We start from the raw sequence: 21,899 nt of genomic DNA, 5'->3' as shown, positions 1-21,899 counted from the left end.
GGAATAGGTCCAGTCAAGGATAGTAGGGGGAAGTTGCGTGTGGAGGCGGAAGAGATTGGGGAGACAATGAATGAATACTTTTCTTCAGTATTCACTCAGGAACAGGGCATTGTTGTCGATGAGAATACTGAGGCACAAATAAGTAGAATGGATGGCTTTGAGGTATGTAGAGAAGAGGTGTTGGAAATCCTGGAAAAGGTGAAAATAGATAAGTCCCCTGGGCCTGATGGCATTTATCCTAGGATTCTCTGGGAAGCAAGGGAGGAGATTGCAGAGCCATTGGCCTTGATTTTTATGTCCTCTTTGTCTACAGGAGTAGTCCCAGAAGACTGGAGGATAGCAAATGTGGTTCCCTTGTTCAAAAAGGGGAGTAGGGATAGCCCTAGTAACTATAGGCCGGTGAGTCTCACTTCTGTTGTGGGCAAAGTCTTAGAGAGAATTGTAAGGGATAGGATTTATGCACATCTAGATAGGAATAATGTGATCAAGGATAGTCAGCATGGTTTTGTGAAGGGCAAGTCGTGCCTCACAAACCTTATTGAATTCTTTGAAAAGGTGACGAAGGAGGTTGATGAGGGGAAAGCGGTAGATGTGGTATATATGGATTTTAGTAAGGCGTTTGATAAGGTTCCCCATGGTAGGCTACTGCAGAAAATACGGAGATATGGCATTGAGGGTGAGTTGGAGGTTTGGATTAGGAATTGGCTGGATGGAAGAAGACAGAGGGTAGTAGTTGATGGCAAAGTTTCTTCATGGAGTGCCGTCACTAGCGGTGTTCCGCAAGGATCTGTTTTGGGACCATTGCTGTTTGTCATTTTTATAAATGACCTGGAAGAGGGGTTAGAAGGTTGGGTGAGCAAGTTTGCGGATGACACGAAAGTCGGAGGAGTTGTTGACAGTGAGGAAGCATGTGGCAGGTTACAGCAGGATATAGAGAAGCTGCAGAGCTGGGCAGAAAGGTGGCAGATGGAACTCAATGTAGCTAAGTGCGAGGTGATTCACTTTGGGAAGAATAACAAAAAGATGGGGTACTGGGCTAATGGTCGGATACTTGGTAGTGTGGATGAGCAGAGGGATCTTGGTGTCCATGTACACAGATCTCTGAAAGTTGCCACCCAGGTAAATAGTGCGGTGAGGAAGGCATATGGCGTACTGGCTTTTATTGGTAGAGGAATTGAGTTCCGGAGTCCTGAGGTCATGATGCAGTTGTATAAGACTCTGGTACGGCCGCATCTGGAATATTGTGTGCAGTTTTGGTCGCCATACTATAGGAAGGATGTGGAGGCATTGGAACGGGTGCAGAGGAGGTTTACCAGGATGTTGCCTGGTATGGAAGGAAAATCGTATGAGGAAAGACTGAGGCACTTGGGGCTGTTTTCACTAGAGAAAAGAAGGTTTAGGGGTGACTTGATTGAGGTGTACAAGATGATTAGGGGGTTAGATAGGGTCGACAGTATGAACCTTTTCCCGCGTATTGAGTCGGGTATTACAAGGGGGCATAGCTTTAAATTAAGGGGGGGTAGATATAGGACTGATGTTAGGGGTAGGTTCTTCACTCAGCGAGTCGTTAGTTCATGGAATGCCCTGCCAGTAACAGTGGTGGACTCTCCCTCTTTATGGGCATTTAAGAGGGCATTGGATAGGTATATGGAGGATAGTGGGTTAGTGTAGTTTAGGTGGGCTTGGATCGGCGCAACATCGAGGGCCCAAGGGCCTGTACTGCGCTGTATTCTTCTATGTTCTATGTTCTATGTTCTATGTTCTATGTCTCTGTGATGCCTACCACATCATAATCATTCACGATGATCTGTGCCATTCGTTCGTCTGCTTTGTTACGAATGCTACGAGCATTCAGGTAAAGTGCTTTAATGTTAACTTTCTTATCATTAGAGATATTGGAAGTCATAAGATGTCCTAAGTTATCCTTCCTTTTTGCTACATTCCCAGTCTGTCTCAAGTTTAAATCTGCCTGCACATATGCTATCCTGCCGCTGATCTTTCCATTTAACTCCATACGCCCTGTCGCTTTCACTTTCCCTTCCCCCCAGCTCAGAAGTTTAAAGTCCTACTGACCATCCTATTTATCCTCTTGAATACAATGGATATAGCATTAATCATAACAACCTACATCATGATCAATCATATGTGGATACAAATTGCATCTTTTAAGTCTTTGCACTGTATATGTTACTTATGTAATGTGCATTATCTAATTATTTCCTGGGAATTGCCTGAACATGCAATATGGTGGACCTACTTAACTCTTTCTTAATAGCGTTACCTTGCATTATAGGGCAGAACTGCTGTCATTATATAGTATGAAAAGACATTCAAGAATTGCATCATGCTCAGTCAACCCCTTGTACAGCCAGAGCACTTTGGTAGTCTCCGCTTCCTATTTTGCCAATGAGTTGACTAGTTCCAAACTGTTACCATCTTCTAAGTTTAACTCAAGAATCATTTTATGGACTGCCAGTAGATTACGACAATGAGATGCTTGCAGAAGTGTAGGAGGTCACCCATCCAGTCCAGGCATAGGAAACACATCTCAAGAAGCCCAATTGCTTAGTAAATGGTGATCCTGGTAAGCAGGTGGCTTTGGTTATATGGTCTGTGTATGGGGCTTTTGAAGTGGTGAATGACAGAGAAACATATAAAATGTGAACAAGAGTAGAAACTTCAGCTCATCAAAGCTGCTCTCCCATTCAGTATTATTCTGGTTAATCTTTTATCTTAATGACATACCTTTATCTTTAGCCTCTCCAAATGTTACTATTGTTTTCTTAAATATATTGAGTGGTTTGGCCTTCTCCACCTTACGTGGTAAAGAATTCCACAGGTTCATCACCTTATGTGGAGAAATTTCGCCTCATCTCAGTCCTGGTGATCTAACCAGAAACTTGAAACTGTGATCTTTGATTATAGATACCGAAGACAGGGTAAATATTATCTCTGTATTTAATGTAATGGAATTTTATATGTTACAATCTGATTCCTTTTCATTCTTCTGAACTCCAGTGAATAAAGGCCCAGTCAACCCAATCGCTGGTCATACAACAAACCTGCCATCTCAGAAATCAGTCTGGTGACCCTTCCTCCCTTCCCTCTATCACAGTGCATTCCTTCTTATATATTTTGTATAGTTTTGGTCTCCTTACCTAAGTGGGGTTGAAATAAAACTTTGTGCAGCTACATATGATTTCCTTGATCCTGTGCTCAAACTGTCTGGCAGTGAAAGCTAACATACAATTTGCCTTCCTAATTGTTTGCTGAACATGCATGCTTGTTTTCAATAACTTGTGTACAAGGATACTCAGGTCCATTTGTACATCAATATTTTCCTATCTATCAACGTTTAAATAATACTGTCATTCTGTTTTTCCCTGTCAAAGTGGATAATTTCACACGTGTTATTCATGTACTTATCCACTCACTCCATTCTTCTAAATTACCCTGAAGCTTCTTGACTTTCTCCCTCACTACACATGAATCTTCAGAGTTTTGTGTCATCAGCAAACTTTAAAACATTACATTTGACTCCCTCATCCACATTATTGACAGCATATCATAAATATTTGGGGTCTAAGAATTGATCCATGTGACAACCTAGTGGTCATTGCTCTTCACTCCAAAAAGAGTTATTTATGCCTGCTCAAGGTTTGTGTCTTTTAAGCAATTCCAAGTCCATGTATGCACATTATCACCAATTCCATTTGCTTACATTTTACACTCTAACCTCTTATGTGGGACTTAATCAGATTCTTTCTGACAACGCAAATACACCATATCTATTCTACATGTTAACATGATTTCCCTTTCACAACTCCAATGCTGGCTTTGTTGAATCCCACTGATATTTTCAAATGGTCTTGCTATCTTGTATATCCTTTAATATATATTCCAGTATTTTACCAACGACTGCTATCCGGTTAGTTAGCCTGCATTTTCATGTTTTCATTCTCCCTTGCTTTTGGTTTTAAGTTCTGGGGCTACATTTGCCTTCAATCTGTTTGGACTGTTCCAGAACCTACACAATTTTGGACGATGACAACCAAAGTATTTACTATTTCTATGCACACGTTTTTCAATATCAGAGACACAGATTATCAGGTCCTGAGGAATTATCATCTTCCAGTGCCAACTCTTTATAAAATTAGTATTAATTTCCTTTAAATCCTCCTTCTCAATGGACTCTTGCTTCCCTGACATTTCTGAGAAGTTGTTTGTGCCTTCTTCTGGGAGGACAGAACCAAAGTAGTCATTTAATTATACTGCCATTTCTTTGTTCTTCATTATCAATTATCCAACTTCAAATTGTAAGGCCCTAGTATTGGTCTTTTACCTTTTATCTGCTTATAGAAGCATTTTCAGTTGGTTTTTATGATCCATGTAAGTTATTCTAATTCAATTTGTCTCACTGAATCAATTTTTTTGTTCAGTAAAGACTTTTTAAAAAAAATTCTGTATTTTTGATTGGGAATTTAAATGGGAGAAGGACGGTTAAAAAAAAACACAAGGATTGTGGAAGTGTTTGTTATATTGTTTAAAAAGCAAGATACCCACAATTATTTTAAGTGTGGATTACAACCATTGCTTACTAATGGTGGAAGGCTACTACATATGAGCTTAAGCTAGGGAATTTGAATTGATTTGATTTATTATTGTCACATGTATTTAGATAGAGTGAAAGGTTTTGTTTTACAGGCAGATTTACCATACATAGTGCTTTAGGATATTACAACAGAATGAAAAGTAAAATGTTATGGCTGCACATAAGTTGCATAAAGAACAAGATCAACATTTGAGAGGTCCATGCGGAAGTCTAATTACGTTGGAGAAGAAACTGTTCTTGAATCTGTTGATATGCGTGTCTCAGGTTTTGCATCTTATACCTGACAGAAGAGGTTGGAAGAGATTATCACCGGAAGGACAGTGATTTTTGATTACGTTGGCTGCCGCCCATAGGTAGAGAGAAATATAGATTAGGGTGGTACATTGCTCAGTGGTTAGCACTGCTGCCTCACAGCTCCAGGGATGAGGGTTCGACTCCAGCCTCGGATGAATGTCTTTGTGGAGTTTTTACATTCTCCCTGTGTCTGTGTGGGTTTCCTCCAGGTGCTCCAGTTTCCACCCATTGTCCAAAGATTAAAAAAAGTTATAAGTCACACAACACCAGCTTATAGTCCAACTGGTTTATTTGGAAGCGCAAGCTTTCAGAGCACTGCTCCTTCGTCAGGTAGCTACGCTTTGAAAGCTTGTACTTCCAAAAAAACTGATTGGACTGTAACCTGGAGTTGTGTGATTTTTAACTTTGTCCACCCCAGTCTAACACCAACATCTCCATTTCATGTCCAAAGATGAGCAGGTTAGGTTGATTGGCTGTGCTAAATTGCCCATAGTGTCCAAAGAAGTGCAGACTAGGTGGATTAACCATGGGAATCCCAGGGTTACGGGGACTGTAGTGGAGGGGTGTGGGTGGGATGTTCTTTGGAGGATTGGTGTGGAATTCATGGGCCCAATAGCTTGCTTCTGCACTGTAGCAATTCCATGATTTTTTGATCTATCAAGAGATCGAGTCTATGGATGGAAGGTTGGCTTGCGTAACAGACTGGGATGTGTTCACAAGATTAAATTAGATTAGATTTGAGTCCCTCCAGTGTGGAAACAGGCCCTTCAGCCCAACAAGTCCACAACAACCGTCCGAAGAGCAACCCACCCAGACCCATTCCCCTACATTCACCTAACACTACGGGCAATTTAGCATGGCTAATTCACCTAAGCTGCACGGCTTTGGACTATGGGAGGAAACCGGAGCACCTGGAGGAAACCCACGCAGACACGGGGAGAATGTGCAAACTCCACACAGACAATTCTTGATAATTTCTTATGGTCCTGGGAACAGCAGTTGCCATACCAAGACATTACGCATCCAGATAGAATGCATTCTATAGCACATCTATAAAATTTTGGAAGAATCTTTACAGTCATGTTGAATTTCCTTAGCCTCCTGAGAAAGAGACATTGTTATGCTTTCTTGACAGTAATGTCAATGTGGGTGGACCAGAACAGATTGTTAATCATCACTTCTCGGAACTTGATGCTCTTGGCCATCTCCACCTCAGCACCACTGATGCATACAGGGGCATGCCCTCCACATTGTTTCCTGATGTCAATGACCAGCTCTTTTATTTTGCTGATGTTATTTTACACCATGCCACCAAGTACTGTCTCTCTTTCCTATCTCATTGTTTGATATCTGGCCTACAAAAGTCATGTCATTAGCGAACTTGTGGGATGAAATTTGGACATGCAGTCATAAGTGTATAGGAAGTATAGTAAGGGGCTGACTATGCAGCCTTGTGGGGTGCTGGTGTTCATGATTATCATGGAAAAGGTGTTGTGTACTAAGGGAGATTAGGCTAGCAACAAATTGCTGGCTGGTTTGTGGAGTGATGACCAGTTGTTGATCACAAAGGCTTTCTGTCTGCCAACAACTATGGTGCCTAAGTAGCTGAACAGTTTGTGGGTGTGAACAATTATTCTCGCAGGCTTCAGATCTTCAGAAAATGAAGTGCTGTCTTTCATTGTCTTGCACCTTTTCCAGGAATTCATCCACTATCATATTATTACTAAACGCAATATGACCAGTCTATTTGCTATTACATGCATCTCTTACATTCTGATTATTGCCATTCCCTATCTCACTATTGTACGAGAGCCGAAACAGAACACCCCATAAAGTTTACCTTGTTGCTACCCAGCTCCACATGGCTGATTCTACTTCTAAATTTTCTGAGCCAATATCTATTCTTAGCATAGTAAAGATGATATTCTTTAACAATCCTATTCCCTTGCCTATTTCCCTCCCTTTTCTTTTTGCCTGTCCTTCAAAATACTGAATCTATTTTATATTCAGTTCTCAGTCCATGTCAACCTGCAGCCAGATCTCTGCAATTGCAACCTTATTTTGTGTGCTGTTAATTTGCCTGTTTATTATTACTATTCACTGTATTCAGATTGGTACCTTCAGGTTGATCTTTTTAACATTTTTACACATTTTGTTGTATAATGACACTATTTGCTGCTAGACCTTGTTTCCTCTGCCTTCTAATTTTTCTTTCTATTTTTCTATCATTCATTTCTTAGCTTTTTCATTTTCTTGTATCTCTCCACTCAGAATTCCATTTTCTGCCATTCTAATTTAAACTATCCCTGATAAAACGAGAAAATTCCCAAGCAACGATATAGGTTCTTATCCCAATGGGGTACAACGTATCCAGATTGTTCAGATCCTAACTTATTTAGAATCATTCCCAATATCTCAAAGTCTAAGGCCCTGCCTCCAACACCATCCCTCCAGACATGCATTCGTCAAATCTATTCCTGATCCCATGAGCACCTGGCACTGGGAGTAATCCTAAGATTACTACTTTCAGGGTCTTGCTTTTTAATTTATTTCCTAAGCTTCTTATATTCTGCTTACAGATCTCATAAGTCTTTTTTTTAATCCATGTCATGGATATTAACATGAACCACAACTTTTAGTTGTTCACCTGCCCCATAGAGATGTTCTGCAATTGCTTCATGAGATCCTTGATGCTTGCACGAGGGGAAGGCCACATACCATCTTGGTTTTACATCTGTGAGTAACAATACATCTATCTGCACTTTTTACAATTAATTCCCTATCACTACTCCCCTTCCATTCACTACTCTCCCCAGCCAGCCTGACCCTGAGAAACAAGGCCAAGTAGTTTTCTACTGTACAGTCCTTAAAGTTGGTCTATAGTTTAGGGTAAGTAGTGTTTAAGGGAGAAGGTAAGGTAAAGTATATGATATGTATTTAATATTCTTTAAACTGGAGGTAGTAAATGTCAAGGGAGTAATTTAACAGTAAGTTATGCAGAGTAACTTGGCCAGGGAATGTTCCTGTGTGATGCAATAAGTCAGGGACACTTCCAGTGTCCAGGCTGACAATGTCTGCAAGAAGTGCCTTTCGCTGCTGCAAGTTGGTGCTCTCAATGCATATAAAAGCTGTGCAGCAGAAAGGGAATGTGTGACCTACACAAAATGTTAAAGATACATAGTACATGACTCTGCTGAGTCCACCTTCCCCTCCAATAGAGTTTTCTTTTTGGATACTAAGAAGGGAAAAGTTTTCTCAGGAGAATTTTCATGAAAGCCTCTTTTTGAATATAGGTGTCTGTCATAAGTTTGGTCCTGTATAAGTGTTGAAGACAAGCAATCTCTCTCGAACCGATGTTTTTGTGTTGCATGATACACCCACAGACTTTAAGGACTGGAAAAAAACGCTTTAGCAGCCTGGAATGGCAGACACTGAAGAATAATGCCAATTGTCAAAAAGCAAGTATAAACATGCAAGGGGTCATTGTTATGGTTACAAAGTAGTAAAGCCCTTCTTGTTAATTATCTGATTGTACGAACATCGTTGACACTCAATGACATTGACAGCATAGAGGCCATTTTAGCTAGATATTACAGTGCAGTAATATCTGCAGTGGTCAAAAAATATCTGACTATACTTATCCCATTTTCCAGCCTTTGGCCCATTTACCTGGAGACTATGGCAATGCAAGTGAATATCTAAATACTGCTTAAATGTTATGAGAGTTTCTGACTCAATGGCCTTTTCAGGTAGTGAGCTCTACACTTCCATCCCCTCTGAGTGAAAAAAAATTATCTTGAAGTCTTCGCCTTCTACTTCTTAGCATTATGTTCCATCTGCCATTGCTCTGTCTACCTGAGAAGTTTGTGGATTTCATCTTGCATCTTCCAGCTGTTCTTCCCATGATTTATAATCTGATCAATCTTTGTGCAAACTTCTTAATCATATCACCAATTAACACCATACTTAACACCACAGATAGCCACTTCCCCAAGCACTGAACACTGTGGAACCCCAATGGAAGGAGAATTTGAATTGCAGCAACATGTTTACACCATCACCCTCTGCTTCCTGCCACTCAGCTAATTTTACATCCAAAGTACCACACTTCCTTGAATTTTATGGTGATCTAATTTCTTAACTAATGTGACACACATGACCTTATAATAAGCTTTGCTAAAGCTGATGTACACCATATCAAATAGATCATCAACACTCATGGTTTTCTCCTCAAAATAATCAATAAAATTTGTGGAATGTTGCCTTCCCTTAAAAAGTGCAAGCAGATGTATTCTGCCCTCAGAATTCCTTCTAATCACTTTCCTATGACTGGCCTATAATTTTCTGATCATTCCTTCCTCAGTTTATAATAATGATAATGTTGATAGTCCACCATCCTCTGACACCTCACCTGTAGCCAAACAGGGTTTAAAAATTACTGCCAGATCTTCCCATATCTTCATTTTGTTTCCCCTCAACATCGTGAGATATATTTCATCTGGCCTGTGGATCTATTCATTTTTAAGACGGCTAAACTGACTAATACCTGCTCTCTCGGGTTTGATTTCTTTTAATACATATTTTATCTTCGTAAAATTAGTCTTTCCCCAGCTTAGAGCTTTTACTCCCAGCCCATATTTATTCTTTTCAATAATCACCCTTAATCTAGTTAAATTCTCATTACTATCTCCAAAATGATCTGCGATTGACATACCTTCTGCTTGGCTAGGCTAATTTCCAAAATTAGGACAAGTACTGCCCACTCCCATGTTGGGCTTTCTACACAGCAGCTAAAAAAAAGCCTCCTGAATGCAATTTTAAAAATTAATTTCCTTCATACCTTGCACACTAAAACTATTTCAGATCATATTTGGGTTGTTAAAACCCCTAAATTACTGCCTTTTTACTTTTACACTTTGGAAATGTGACATAAGCAATCCTCTACCTCTCCCTCAATGTTTGGGATCTTTTGTACACACACAGCATATTTGCCTCTTTTAAGCTTTTTTATTTCTACAGCTGAATAAAGGCAATGACAGATGCTTGAGGGAGGAGCTGGGTACAATTGGCTGGGAGAGGACCTAGCAGGAAAGACAGTGGAATAGCAATGGCAGGGGTTTCTGGGAGTAATTCAGGAGACACAGCAGAGATTCATCATGTGGAAAAAGAAGCATAGCACAGGGACGATGAGGCAACCACAACTGACTAAGGAAGTCAGGGATAGCAGAAAAGCAAAAGAGAAAGCATATATAATGTGGCAAAGAGCAGTGAGAAACCAAGCATTGGGAAGCTTACAAAGACCAACAGAGTACAACAAAATAAATAAGGAGGGAGATGATTAAATAGGAGGGGAAGCTAACCAGTAATATAAAGGAAGACAGTAAGAGTTTATTTCGAAATATAAAGGTTAAAAGAGAGGCAAAATTGGACATTAGGCCACTGGCCACACTGGACACATAGTAGTGGAGAATAAGGAAATGGCTGAAGAACTGAATAATTACTTTGCGTCAATCTTCATGGTGGAAGCGTGTTCAGAAGGGGTTCCCGAGAATGGGTCCCAGGAATGAAAAGCTTAACATTTGAGGACTCTGGGTCTATACTCGATGGAATTTAGAAGGATGAGGGGGAATCTAATTGAAACATACAGAATACTGAATGGCCTGGACAGAATAGATGTTGAGAAAATGTTTCATTGGTAGAGGAGACTGGCACCCAAAGGCACAGCCTTAGAGTAGAGGGAAGATCTTTCAGAACAGAGATAAGGAGAAACTTCTTCAGCCAGACAGTGGTGAATCTAGGGAATTCATTGCCACAGAAGGCTGTGGACGCCAGGTCATTGAGCATATTTAAGACTGAGATAGATAGGTTCTTGAGTATTAAGGGAATCAAGGGTTATGGGGAGAAAGCAGGAGAATGGGGTTGAGAAACTTATCAGCGATGATTGAATGGCGGAGCAGATTTGATGCGTTGAATGACCTAATTTTGGCTCCTATGTCTTATGGTCTTAAGACTTCATTCGATTATCCTTCCAAGAAACCATTCTTCCTCGTTGCTATAATTGACTCCTTGATAAATATTAAAACCCGTCTCCTCTTCTCTTCCCCTCTCCATCTTGTCTAAAAACCCTGCACCCAGGAATATAGAGCTGCCAATCCATCTTTCAGCCACATCTCAGTCATAGCTTCAATATCATACTCCCAAGTGCCTATCTGTGCCCTCAACTTGTTTATCTTATTTCTTAGACTCTTTGCATTAAGGTATGCGTTCTTTAACCTCACAAAAAAATAAATTCTTTCTCATCTAGCCTCTGTTTTCTTTGCTTCATTCACATTTAACTTCTAGTTCAATCTCAGTTTCTCTCTCCTCTGAACCATTTGTCATAATCTGATAAATTACTCCCTCTTAAATCCTGATTTTCAATTTCTTACCTAACTCTTTGAAGTCTGCTTATAGGTCCTCGTTTCTCTTTCTTCTTATATTATTGGTCCCAACATGGACAATGATCATCAGCTGTTCATCATTCTCCTTCATAATGCCCTCCAGCTGTTCCTTGATATCCTTTACCCTGACATCTGGAGGCAACGTACCACCCTGGAATTATGTCTATGGCTACAAAAATGTGTATCTTACCAACCGTCCATTAAGAAATTGGACCACCCACGATAGGTGTTTTGCTGTACTGAATCTGCTAGGACCCTATTTTACACTGTAATTTTACATCCAGAAGAGAATAAGGAGCTTCATTCCATGTATCAGAAATACTCGATGCAAACCAAACTCCATAGGAAACCAAGACAACAAACCATTCTGGCAAAAATGAGTAAAAATACAAATGATTTGTTTTGCAATGTTCTCTAAGACCACCAAACAGGTTCCTGATTAGATAGTAACACAATAATTTAGAAAGTGGGAATTAAAGCTTATTAAAAAAAAAGAATGCTTTGGTTAGAGTCATTAAAAGAGACATAAAATAATTATAATTGATAAAGTTGTCAGCACTTGTTCTAGAAATCTTATCTGTCAGCTCACAAGGCAGCTTAATGAATGAGCACATGTGTAGTAGAATGAGTGGAAGAACTGGATAGAGTCATTCCTAGCATAAAAGAAGATGGCCGAGGTTGTTAGAGGTCAGTCACTTCAGCTCCAGAATACTTCTGGAGGGTTTCCCTCGGTCCAGCCATTTTCAGCTGATTCATCAATGACCTTCTGACCATCTAATCAGCTGATTTATCAATGACCTTCTGACCACATAATCAGCTGATTCATCAATGACCTTCTGACCACCATGAGGTGAGAAGTCGGTATGTTCACTGATGATTGCACAAACTTCAGCACCATTTGTGACTCATCAGATATTGAAGCAATCAACGTCCGAATGCAGCAAGACCTAGACATATCCTGGTCTGGGTTGAAAAGTGAGAAATATCATTCATACCACACAAATACCAAGCAATGAACATCATCAACAACAATAATCTAACCCTTGCCCTTGACATTCAATAGCATTACCATCACTGACGACCCCACTATAAACATCCTGGGGGCTTACCATTGACAAGAAACTGCACTGGATTGCAGTGCACTGGTCATTTAAATCAGTGGCTGTAACTGTTGATCAGAGGCTATCAATTCTGCTGCGTGTAACCTCCAAAATCCCCAGAGTCTGTCCACCATCTTTAAAGCACAAATAGGGAGTATGATGGAATACTCACTACTTACCTGGATTAGCGCAGCTCCAATAATACTCAAGAAGCTTGACACCATCCAAGACAGAATAGCCAACTTGAACTGTATCTGATCTACCAACTTCACCACCAATGCACTGGAGTAGTAGTGTGTACTATCTATAAGAAACGCAACTTACCAGAGTTTCTTGAACAGCAGATTCAAATCTCATAAATTCTATTGCCTAGAAGGGAGCAAATACACGGGGATACCACAACCTGCAAATTTCCCTCCATGACATTCACCATCCTGACTTGCTAATATATTGCCATTCCTTTAGTGTTGCTGTGAATTCCAGAGAAGTTTGGAATATTATAATCACTATTCTGCTGACACTTCCTTTAAGATACTAGGATGTAGTCCATCAGGCCCTGGGGATTGTCTGCCTTCAGTCTCAATAATTTGTTGAACAGTTTTTCCCCAGTAATGATGATTATTCCAAGTTCCTCCCTTTCTATAACCTCTGCATTACCTGTCATTAGTGGGATGATATTAATGTCCTCTACCATAAAAACTGAAGCTACATATGATTTTGTAACTCAACCATTTCTGAGTTGCCCACTATTAACATTCATCCTTCAAGATTCAAATTAGCTACTCTCTTTCCTTTTGCTGATAGAAGCTTTTGCTATATTTTTTATATTTTGCATTCTTTTCTTTCATGATTTACCTTTGTTATTTTCATTACTTTTTTATAAATCCTTTATTAAGCTTTACAAGTTTCCCATCTTTCCAGTCTGTTACTCACTTTTGCAATATGGTACTCTTTCTGTTTATTTTTATGATATCTTTAACTTCCTTGTTTAGCCATAAATGTGCAAGATCTTATCAAGACTGCAGTTGGAGTACTATAAATAATTTTCATCTGCTTGTTTAAGAAAACATTTAATAGTGTTAGTTCGGGATAGGTCACGTAACTGATTCCTGGTATAAACATTAGGTAAATGAGAAAACATTTAGTTGGAAGGGCTTATATCAATTAGAGTTTGGAAGAATGAAAGGCAATCTTATTGAAATGCATTTGCTATGGAGATTTAACAGAGTTGATGATGAAAGCAGGTTTCCCCTTGTGGGGGAATCTAGAATTAGAGGAAGCATTTTAAAAATTAGGCATTTCACCATTATGATTGAGAGAAGGAGAAAAATTGTTTTGTTCTCAAGATCATGAATCTCCAGAATTTTCTTCCCCACAGAGTATTAGAGGCTGGATCATATTCGTGGCCAAATTGAGAAGTTGGATAGATTTTTGATCAACAAGGGAATCAAGGGTTATAGGGTAGGGGCTAGAAGGAAAGTGTGGATGTGAGAGGTCAATTGGATCAGCCATGAAATAGTCGAATTGAACATCAGGGTCAAGGAGCTGAATGGCCCACTCCTGTTCCTAATTTTTGTTCTCACCTAACATTTCTGAGTATAGGAGGTATCTGAGTCTGCAAAAGGCAGATGTTGCTGATATTTTTGAAAATAATCACAAAAATGATTTAAAAACCTGCAGAATAGTTAGCTTTTGCCAATTCTGTGGAGGTTGGTTCATTGAATATACTCAAAGTTGAGTAAGATAAAGTTATCTTTAATAAATATATGATCATGTAGCAATTTGATTATACTTAAGTCATAAAGGTAACTAAAATGAATTGACAGAAGGGAGCTTTCTTCAAGTTAACCTACTGCTTACCTGTGAGAGTAACAATGTTAGGGGGAACCCACTGGAGTTGTTTATTTTGATCAGCTAAAACATTAGATGTGGTTTATCTGGAAATAAAATCTTGTGGTGAAAATAAAGGAAGTCAATATCAATGAGAATGTTTTCTAATTCCAAATGTAATCAGGTCATCAACAGAACACAGATAATGTTGGCACAATTATTGCCAACATTATCTGAAGAAGGGCTCATGCCCGAAACGTCGATTCTCCTGCTCCTTGGATGCTGCCTGACCTGCTGCGCTTTTCCAGTAACACATTTTCAACAATTATTGCCACAATCTAGATTCACAGATGTTTACTGCATTTAGTTGGTCAATAAAGATTTGATGATACATATTCCATTTACAGCTCTTGACCCATAGCACTGGAGGCTCTGGCAATGTACATGGAAGTCTAAATACTGCTTAAATGTACATGAATTTCTCTCTACCTCCATCTTTCAGGTACTGAGTTCGAGACTTCCACCATCCTTTGAGTGAAAATATTTCTCCTTAACTCTCCTCTTATCCTTCTACCTCTTACCTAAAATCTATAACCTTTGTTTATTGACTCCTCAACTAATGGAAGAAATTCCCTCCTTTCTATCCTATGTATATCTCTCATAATCGTATGCACCTGCCCAATCAGGCCCCTGCCCAACCTTCACTGCTCCAGAGAAAACAACTCCAGCTATCCAATCATTCCTCATATCTCAGAACTTCTAGCCCAGGCAGCATCGTGGCAAATCTCCTTTGAACTCTGTCTAGTTCTAACCTCATAAAACAATGACCACAAATGAATTCCACTGGGGTATAACCTACATTATATACAGTTCCATCATAACCTCCTAGCTCTTGTATTCACTGTCACGATTAATAATGACCAAGTATCTCATAAGCCTATTTGATCACCCCATCTACCTGTCTTGCAGTCTTCTGGGATCTATGGATATGCACACATAGGACCCTCTGATCATTCATACTTGCCAGTGTCTTACCATTCATAGTCTAATCCCTTGTGAGCCCTTCCGAAGTGTATTGTTTATTTAATCAATTATTTACAATACTGTCACTTGTACCTAGGCACAATGAAAAGTGGATAATGTTGCCATGTTCCAGCACCCTCTTGGATTACAGAAAAAATAACTGAATAATTTGGATAAATGAGAAGATAGTGAATAAGATATTAAATTGACATCATCAAAACTGAAACACCTTCAAAAGTTAATCTTTTCCTTTCCATAGAGTTCACCCTCTCTGCTCCTTCAATCGCAGCCATCTGACATAGTCCCCATGATTTTGGCAATGTGTTCAGTGCCTCCGAGCTGGAGACGGTCACACTGCTAGTCATGCACCTCCTCCAATGCTAGACATTGACTGATGGGTCCTGGCTCGTCATTTGATGCAGCCACTTTAGGTGGAGAGGGGATGTAGACACATGGAGGGGAGGTGCAAGGGCAACCAAAACAAAAAACAGTTAACGAGCTGGAAAGACAATGATGAAGCAATGTGAATGCAGCAGAACCTACATGAGCCATGAGTAGCTGAGTCCTACGCTCAGGAACCAAACACTGCCGACCCTGCCACCACCATGTGCATTACCTGACATTTTTTCTTGGTCAAATTCTATTGGCTTCACTCTGTCCACCTGATTGGTACATTGTTATCCTCCTGCAGTTTATGGCTGTCCCCTTCAATGTTTACCACCTTCCCTAATTTGCTGTCATCTGTAAATCCCTTGAACATACATTTAAGTCCAGATCATTATGTGCACAGCAAATGCCCAGCACTAAGCTCAGTGGAGCTCCAGTGAAAACAGAATTCCAGTCAGAGGAACTTTCCTCTACCATCGTGCTCAGCCTCCTGCCTCTCAGCCAATTCTAAAGCCAATTGCCAGTTTGCCTTGTGCTGTTACATTCTTGATCTATTTGCCATGAGAGATCACATCAAAACCCGTGCAAGGTCCACTTGACTCTGGGTAGTGGGACAAGAAACCTTACCATCTGAAAATCATGTTGCACATTTCTTTAGATGTGAAAGGCATAATAAAGCTTTCCTTTGTTTTCTAGCGATCCAATACTGGCTTTCACAAACTTTAACAGTTGTCCTATTACTCCTTATAATTTGCAGCAAATTGAATTAAGAAAAAGCTATCATTTGAATCCATATTGATACATTTCCCGTCTATGTCATTTCAGATTAAAAAAATGGAGGAGGTGGTCTTTCCCAAAGAAAACTCTGCAATATTTGCTGAACCCTCATTCTTAAGTCAACCAAAAGAAAAAGGTCTAGCAGAAGCTATGTCTAACAACTTGAACATTCAACACACACAACATGTACACAACAAAGGAACTACAAAACCATCATCACCTTAAATCCTTCACAAAACAACGTGATCATCGAAGAAATGCTCAGCATTGACTCTCAGGTTCCTTTGCACATTAGCAGTCATTCCAATAATTCTTGATTTTCATCTAACTGAAGATTAACCATAAACTAACTTAACAGAGATCAGGCTGAAAATGATTACCCAACTTCTGTCGCTATATTCCTTTTTCCACATAATACACGTACAGCAGGTTGCTTCAAATACAGGACATTTTTCTGCCAGTTTACATGGCAGAGTGATATAAAGTATTGCCAACACCGCCAACGAGCAACACTGACACTGCAATAACCTGTTCACTGACATTCAATTTGGCTTCCATCAGAGCCACTCAGCTCTGGACCTCATTGCACCTCATAGACAAAAGAACTGAACTCAAAGAGAGTGACTGCCTTTGACATCAAAACAGTATTTGACCAGGTGAGACATTAAGGACTCCAGGAAAATGGGAAATAGGTGGAAAACTATCCATTGTGACAGGCGATATGTAACACAGAAGTAGTGGTTTTGGTTGTTTTGTCTATGATGAGTCCCACGAGACCATTATAGGAGTTCCTCAGGATAGCGTGCTAGGCCCAACTACTTTCAGCTGTTTCAATGGCCTTCCCTCCATGTTAAGGTTAGAAGTGGGGATGTTCACTGATGCTTACACAATGTTCAGCACCATTCAAGTCTCTTCTGATACTGAAGCAATCTATGCCTATATGCAGCAAGACAAGGATCAGGTCATGTAGTCCTACAGCAGAACTGTACAAAACTACACTGCAATGAATCTTGCAATGTTAAACGCAAATACAGGGCTCCATTGACTTGCTAATATTAAAGTGCGACAACATAAAATGGACAACATTAAATTGGGACTTACTGTAGTGTGGTAACAAGTGCAGATCAGACAATGGGAATCCTGCAGTAGAAATCTCATTTCCTGATTCCCCAAATCATGTACATCAGCTACAACAGACCGGTGAGGAGTATGATGGAATACTCCACACTTGCCTGGTTGAATGCAGCTGTAACACCACTCAAGAGGTTGGACACTATTCAGGGCAAAGCGTTCTGCTTCAGTGGCATTGATCCATTATTTTAGACATTATTCCTTCCAAACCTAATGCAGTGTGCACCATCTACAAGATTCAATGCAGCAACTCACCAAAGCTCTTTTGACAGCACTTTCCAAACCTACAACCTTTAGCACCCAGAAAAGTGCTTAAGTTTACACTTTGACCCTATTTTTAAAATTGTCATGCTCTCTGAGAGGGTTGGTGGGGAGGTTGGTGGTGGTGGTGGGTAGGCACGTAGAACAGGGGAGTCCAGTTACAAGGGGTGGTGGGGGGGGCAGTCTGTTACTGCAGAACTTGGTCATTATAGTTCAGTCTGAATTCCATGGCAGACATTGCTGCATGAAACTCGAGACCCACTTGTTGTCCCAACCCTACTTTAGAAAGCTTTAACTCTAAGCTACCTGGATTACACCTCTTCCCACCCTACCTCCTGCATTCCCGTATTCCCAATTCCTCCGTCTCCACCGTATCTGCTCCCAGGAGAACCAGTTCCACCACAGAACACACCAGATGGCCTCCCTCTTTAGAGATCACAATTTCCCTTCTCACGTAGTTGAAGATGCCCTCCAACACATCTCATCCACATCCCGCACCTCCGCCCTCAAACCCACCCATCCAACCGTAACAAGGACAGAACCCCCCAGCACTCACTATCCACCCTACCAACCTTCGCATTAACCACATCATCCGCCAACATTTCCGCCACCTCCAAATGGACCCTACCACCAGAGATGCATTTCTCTCTTCACCCCTTTCCGCTTTCCGCAAAGACCATTCCCTCCGTGACTACCTGGTCAGGTCCACAGCCCCCCAACAACCCACCCTTCCATCTTGGCACCCTCCCCTGCCACTGCAGGAATTGCAAAACCTGCGCCCACATCTCCTCCCTCACCACCATCCAAGGTCCCAAAAGAGCCTTCCACATCCAAGGTTTCATCTGCACATCCACCAATGTCATTTATTGTATCCGTTGCTCCCGATGTGGTCTCCTCTACATTGGGGAGACTGGACATCTCCTCGCAGAGCACTTCAGGGAACATCTCCGGGACACCCGCACCAATCAACCCCACCGCCTTTTGGCCCAACATTTCAATTCCCCCTCCCACTCTGCTGAGGACATGCAGGTTCTGGGCCTCCTCCACCGCCGCTCCCTCACCAGCCAAGGCCTGGAGGAAGAATGCCTCATCTTCCGCCTCAGAACACTTCAACCCCAGGGTATCAATGTGGACTTCACCAGTTTCCTCAGTTCCCCTCTCCCCATCTTACCTCAGTTCCAACCTTCCAGCTCAGCACCGTTCCCATGACCTGTCCTACCTGCCAATCTCCCTTCCCACCTATCCACTCCACCCTCCCCTCTGACCTATCACCTCCATCCCCACCCCCATTCACTTATTGTACTCCTTGCTACCTTCTCCCCAGCCCCACTCCCCCTGCCCATTTATCTCTCCACCCTAGAGGCTTCCTGCCTTTATTCCTGATGGAGGGCCTTTGCCCAAAATGTCGATTTTCCTGCTCCTCGGATGCTGCCTGACCAGCTGTGCTTTTCCAGCACCACTCTGATCTAAACTCTGGGTTCCAGCATCTGCAGTCCTCACTTTTGCCAAAGCTCTAACTCTAAGCCTATCGCAGCACATGCATTGCAATACCTGAAAGTTCCTCCCTAAGCCACTTGGAATGATATCACTCTTCCTTGATTGCTGCTTGATCAAAATCTTGGACGTGACCTCTTGCCAGTAGCATTGTGCATGTACCTACACCACTTGAACTGAAGCAATTCGTGACAGCAGTTCATCACCATCTTTCGAAGATATCATGACCAAGAACATTATCTTGGATCACCTACGGACATACTGAATTTTTAATTGCAACATTTGTTTTGTACAAAAGACAAGAAAGATCCAAAAAGTAATTGCTAATGTAATTTCAGTGGCTATATGAAGAGAAATGCTGAAATGATGAATGTAAAACAGTTATGAAGCTTCAATGGAGAAATGTACTACAGACTGACCTTAATCTCCTGTGAATGTCTCAGACTGTGAAGATTTTGGGAGAAAAGATAACTATCTGGGCAAGCGATGCGCTTGCATTTACCACTTTTAAGAATGTACAGGGATGGGGTCAAAAGCAAGATTCAACTCTGGTCTGAATATGTATCAGTGGGCTGAGGTACCTGGGTGCAATAGTTTGAGTGGTAGTGTGCTGAGAAAGTCACAGTTGAACAACTATCTTTCTGAAAACTGATGTTTGAGAATATGGATCCTCTTGCTATAATTGCTAGATATCAGTCAACAAACCAGCTCAGAAAGAAACAAAATGAGCTAACCTGTAAAGGCAAGAATTTGGAAATCAACTGTTAATGTAGCTCCACTATCTACTCTTCACAAATGAACCAGAGACTTATCTATATATCCTTTAACTTTGTCCCATCTTTGGACTCACTTCTCATTTTAATTTCTACGTGTGTGTTGCATTACTATTTCTTCTAATGTTTAGTAAATAATAAACTCACTCTTTTGCTATCTCAGGAAAGCCTAGTAATTCTGATTTTTGTGAAGATTTGTAGCTCAGGCTGTGGTTCAGGTTGTAAGTTTGCTCGCTCAGCTGGAAGGTTTTTTCTCAAGACGTTTCATCACCATGCTAGGTAACATCTTCAGTGAGCCTCCATTGAAGCACTGGTGTACTATCCCGCTTTCTAATTGTGTGTTTTGGTCTATTGTGGTGGGTGATATCACTTCCGGTTCTTTTTCTGAGAGGTTGGTAAATGGGATCCAAATCGATGTGTTTGTTGATGGAGTTCTGGTTTGAATGCCAGGCTTCTAGGAAATCCCGTTTGTGTCTTTGTTTAGCCTGTCCAAGGATAGATTTATTGTCCCAGTTGAACTGGTATCCCTCGTTGTCTGTGTGTAAGGATACTAGTGACAGTTAGTCGTGTCTTTTGGTGACTAATTGGTGCTCGTGTATCCTGGTGGCTAGTTTCTTGCCAGTCTGTCCAATGTAATGTTTGTTGCAGTCCTTGCAGGAGCAATCATCTCAACACCCACAAACGGAGCTGCATCAGGACATTATTTAAATGAGCCACAACACACTGCAGCACCCAGGAACTACGAGATGCTGAAGAGAAACACCTACCAAACATATTGAAGAATGACGTATACCCGATAAGCACAGTCCGCCGATTCTTACACAACAAACCTAAACAAGAAGACACAACACACCCAGAGACTCTAGTCATACTACCATACATTAAAGACATCTCAGAGATGACGACCAGACTATTTCGGCCCCTTAGTATCATGCTAGCCCACAAACCTGCCAACACACCGAAACAATAATAGCAAATGCGTAAGAGCCTTGCTTATTAACAACACATATTAAGAAATCACAGACACAGACCTTTGACTAAATCATAAACCATTTCCTTTAGAATTTTATGGGTTAGCCAGCACTGAAACTAATGTTATAATTTCTGTTCTCAGTTAAAATACAAATCCATTGCATTGCTTTTAAGCAAGTCTACGAAGGTCAGAAAAACATTTGTCTGTATATTGTCAGTGGAATACTCAGTATAAGAACTAAAATATTAGCCAGTGATATTCATGCTGCTCCATCAAGTTCACACTTTAAACCTAGGAGATATATATTATTAAAAAAAAAATTCCAGAACGACTTGTGAGAAAACAAATGCAGTTGAGTCATTTAATAAATTGAGAGTTTTGTGCACCATTTTAGCCTGTAACGCATGGAGAAGGACAAAGAGGTTGTATTCATTTCAATTCCAAGTGTATTAGCAAGGAATTCAACATCACAGTCTTTGGCGGATCAGGAAATCTCTGATAAAATCTTCTACCTTTCAGCATTTAACTGTGCACGTATAATGCTGCGAGCCTTGCACTATTATTACAACAAAATCTAGGGCAATATAATTTTCCTTCCAAAAGTTTTTTTTAAAATATGGTTACCTCTCCTAAAAATTCACTCTCTTCCTCCCGGACTCGAGCTTGGTCCCACAGCGTGATTTCTAACATACGTTCTCGAAATTCTCTCCGATGAACTGGAGAATAAATGAATGTCTGGTTCCACTTTGGTTCAAGTGTTTTCTTCGCTGTTTTCGTTCTTCGTTTGCTTTTGTCACTGGCAAA

The 21,899-nt window shown here is 40.7% G+C and overlaps 1 protein-coding gene across 43 annotated transcripts in view; it reads right to left on the bottom strand.

The window, feature by feature from the left end:
* Positions 1 to 21,899, bottom strand: part of rims2a (regulating synaptic membrane exocytosis 2a) — a 1,173,408-nt gene that overhangs the window by 414,358 nt on the left and 737,151 nt on the right. For all 43 annotated transcript variants that reach the window (XM_087986344.1, XM_087986315.1, XM_087986332.1 and 40 more), the window contains one exon: positions 21,720 to 21,891. In XM_087986344.1, coding sequence (XP_087842470.1) covers positions 21,720 to 21,891 — 172 coding nt within the window. The remainder of the gene's footprint in view (positions 1 to 21,719; positions 21,892 to 21,899) is intronic.

Source organism: Chiloscyllium plagiosum, unplaced genomic scaffold (genome assembly GCF_037043375.1).
Source record: "Chiloscyllium plagiosum isolate Xiang-an unplaced genomic scaffold, Cpla_swu_hap1 HiC_scaffold_4, whole genome shotgun sequence".
In the NCBI taxonomy this organism is placed as follows: Eukaryota; Metazoa; Chordata; class Chondrichthyes; order Orectolobiformes; family Hemiscylliidae; genus Chiloscyllium; species Chiloscyllium plagiosum.
This window is presented reverse-complemented; position numbering and strand designations above follow the sequence as displayed.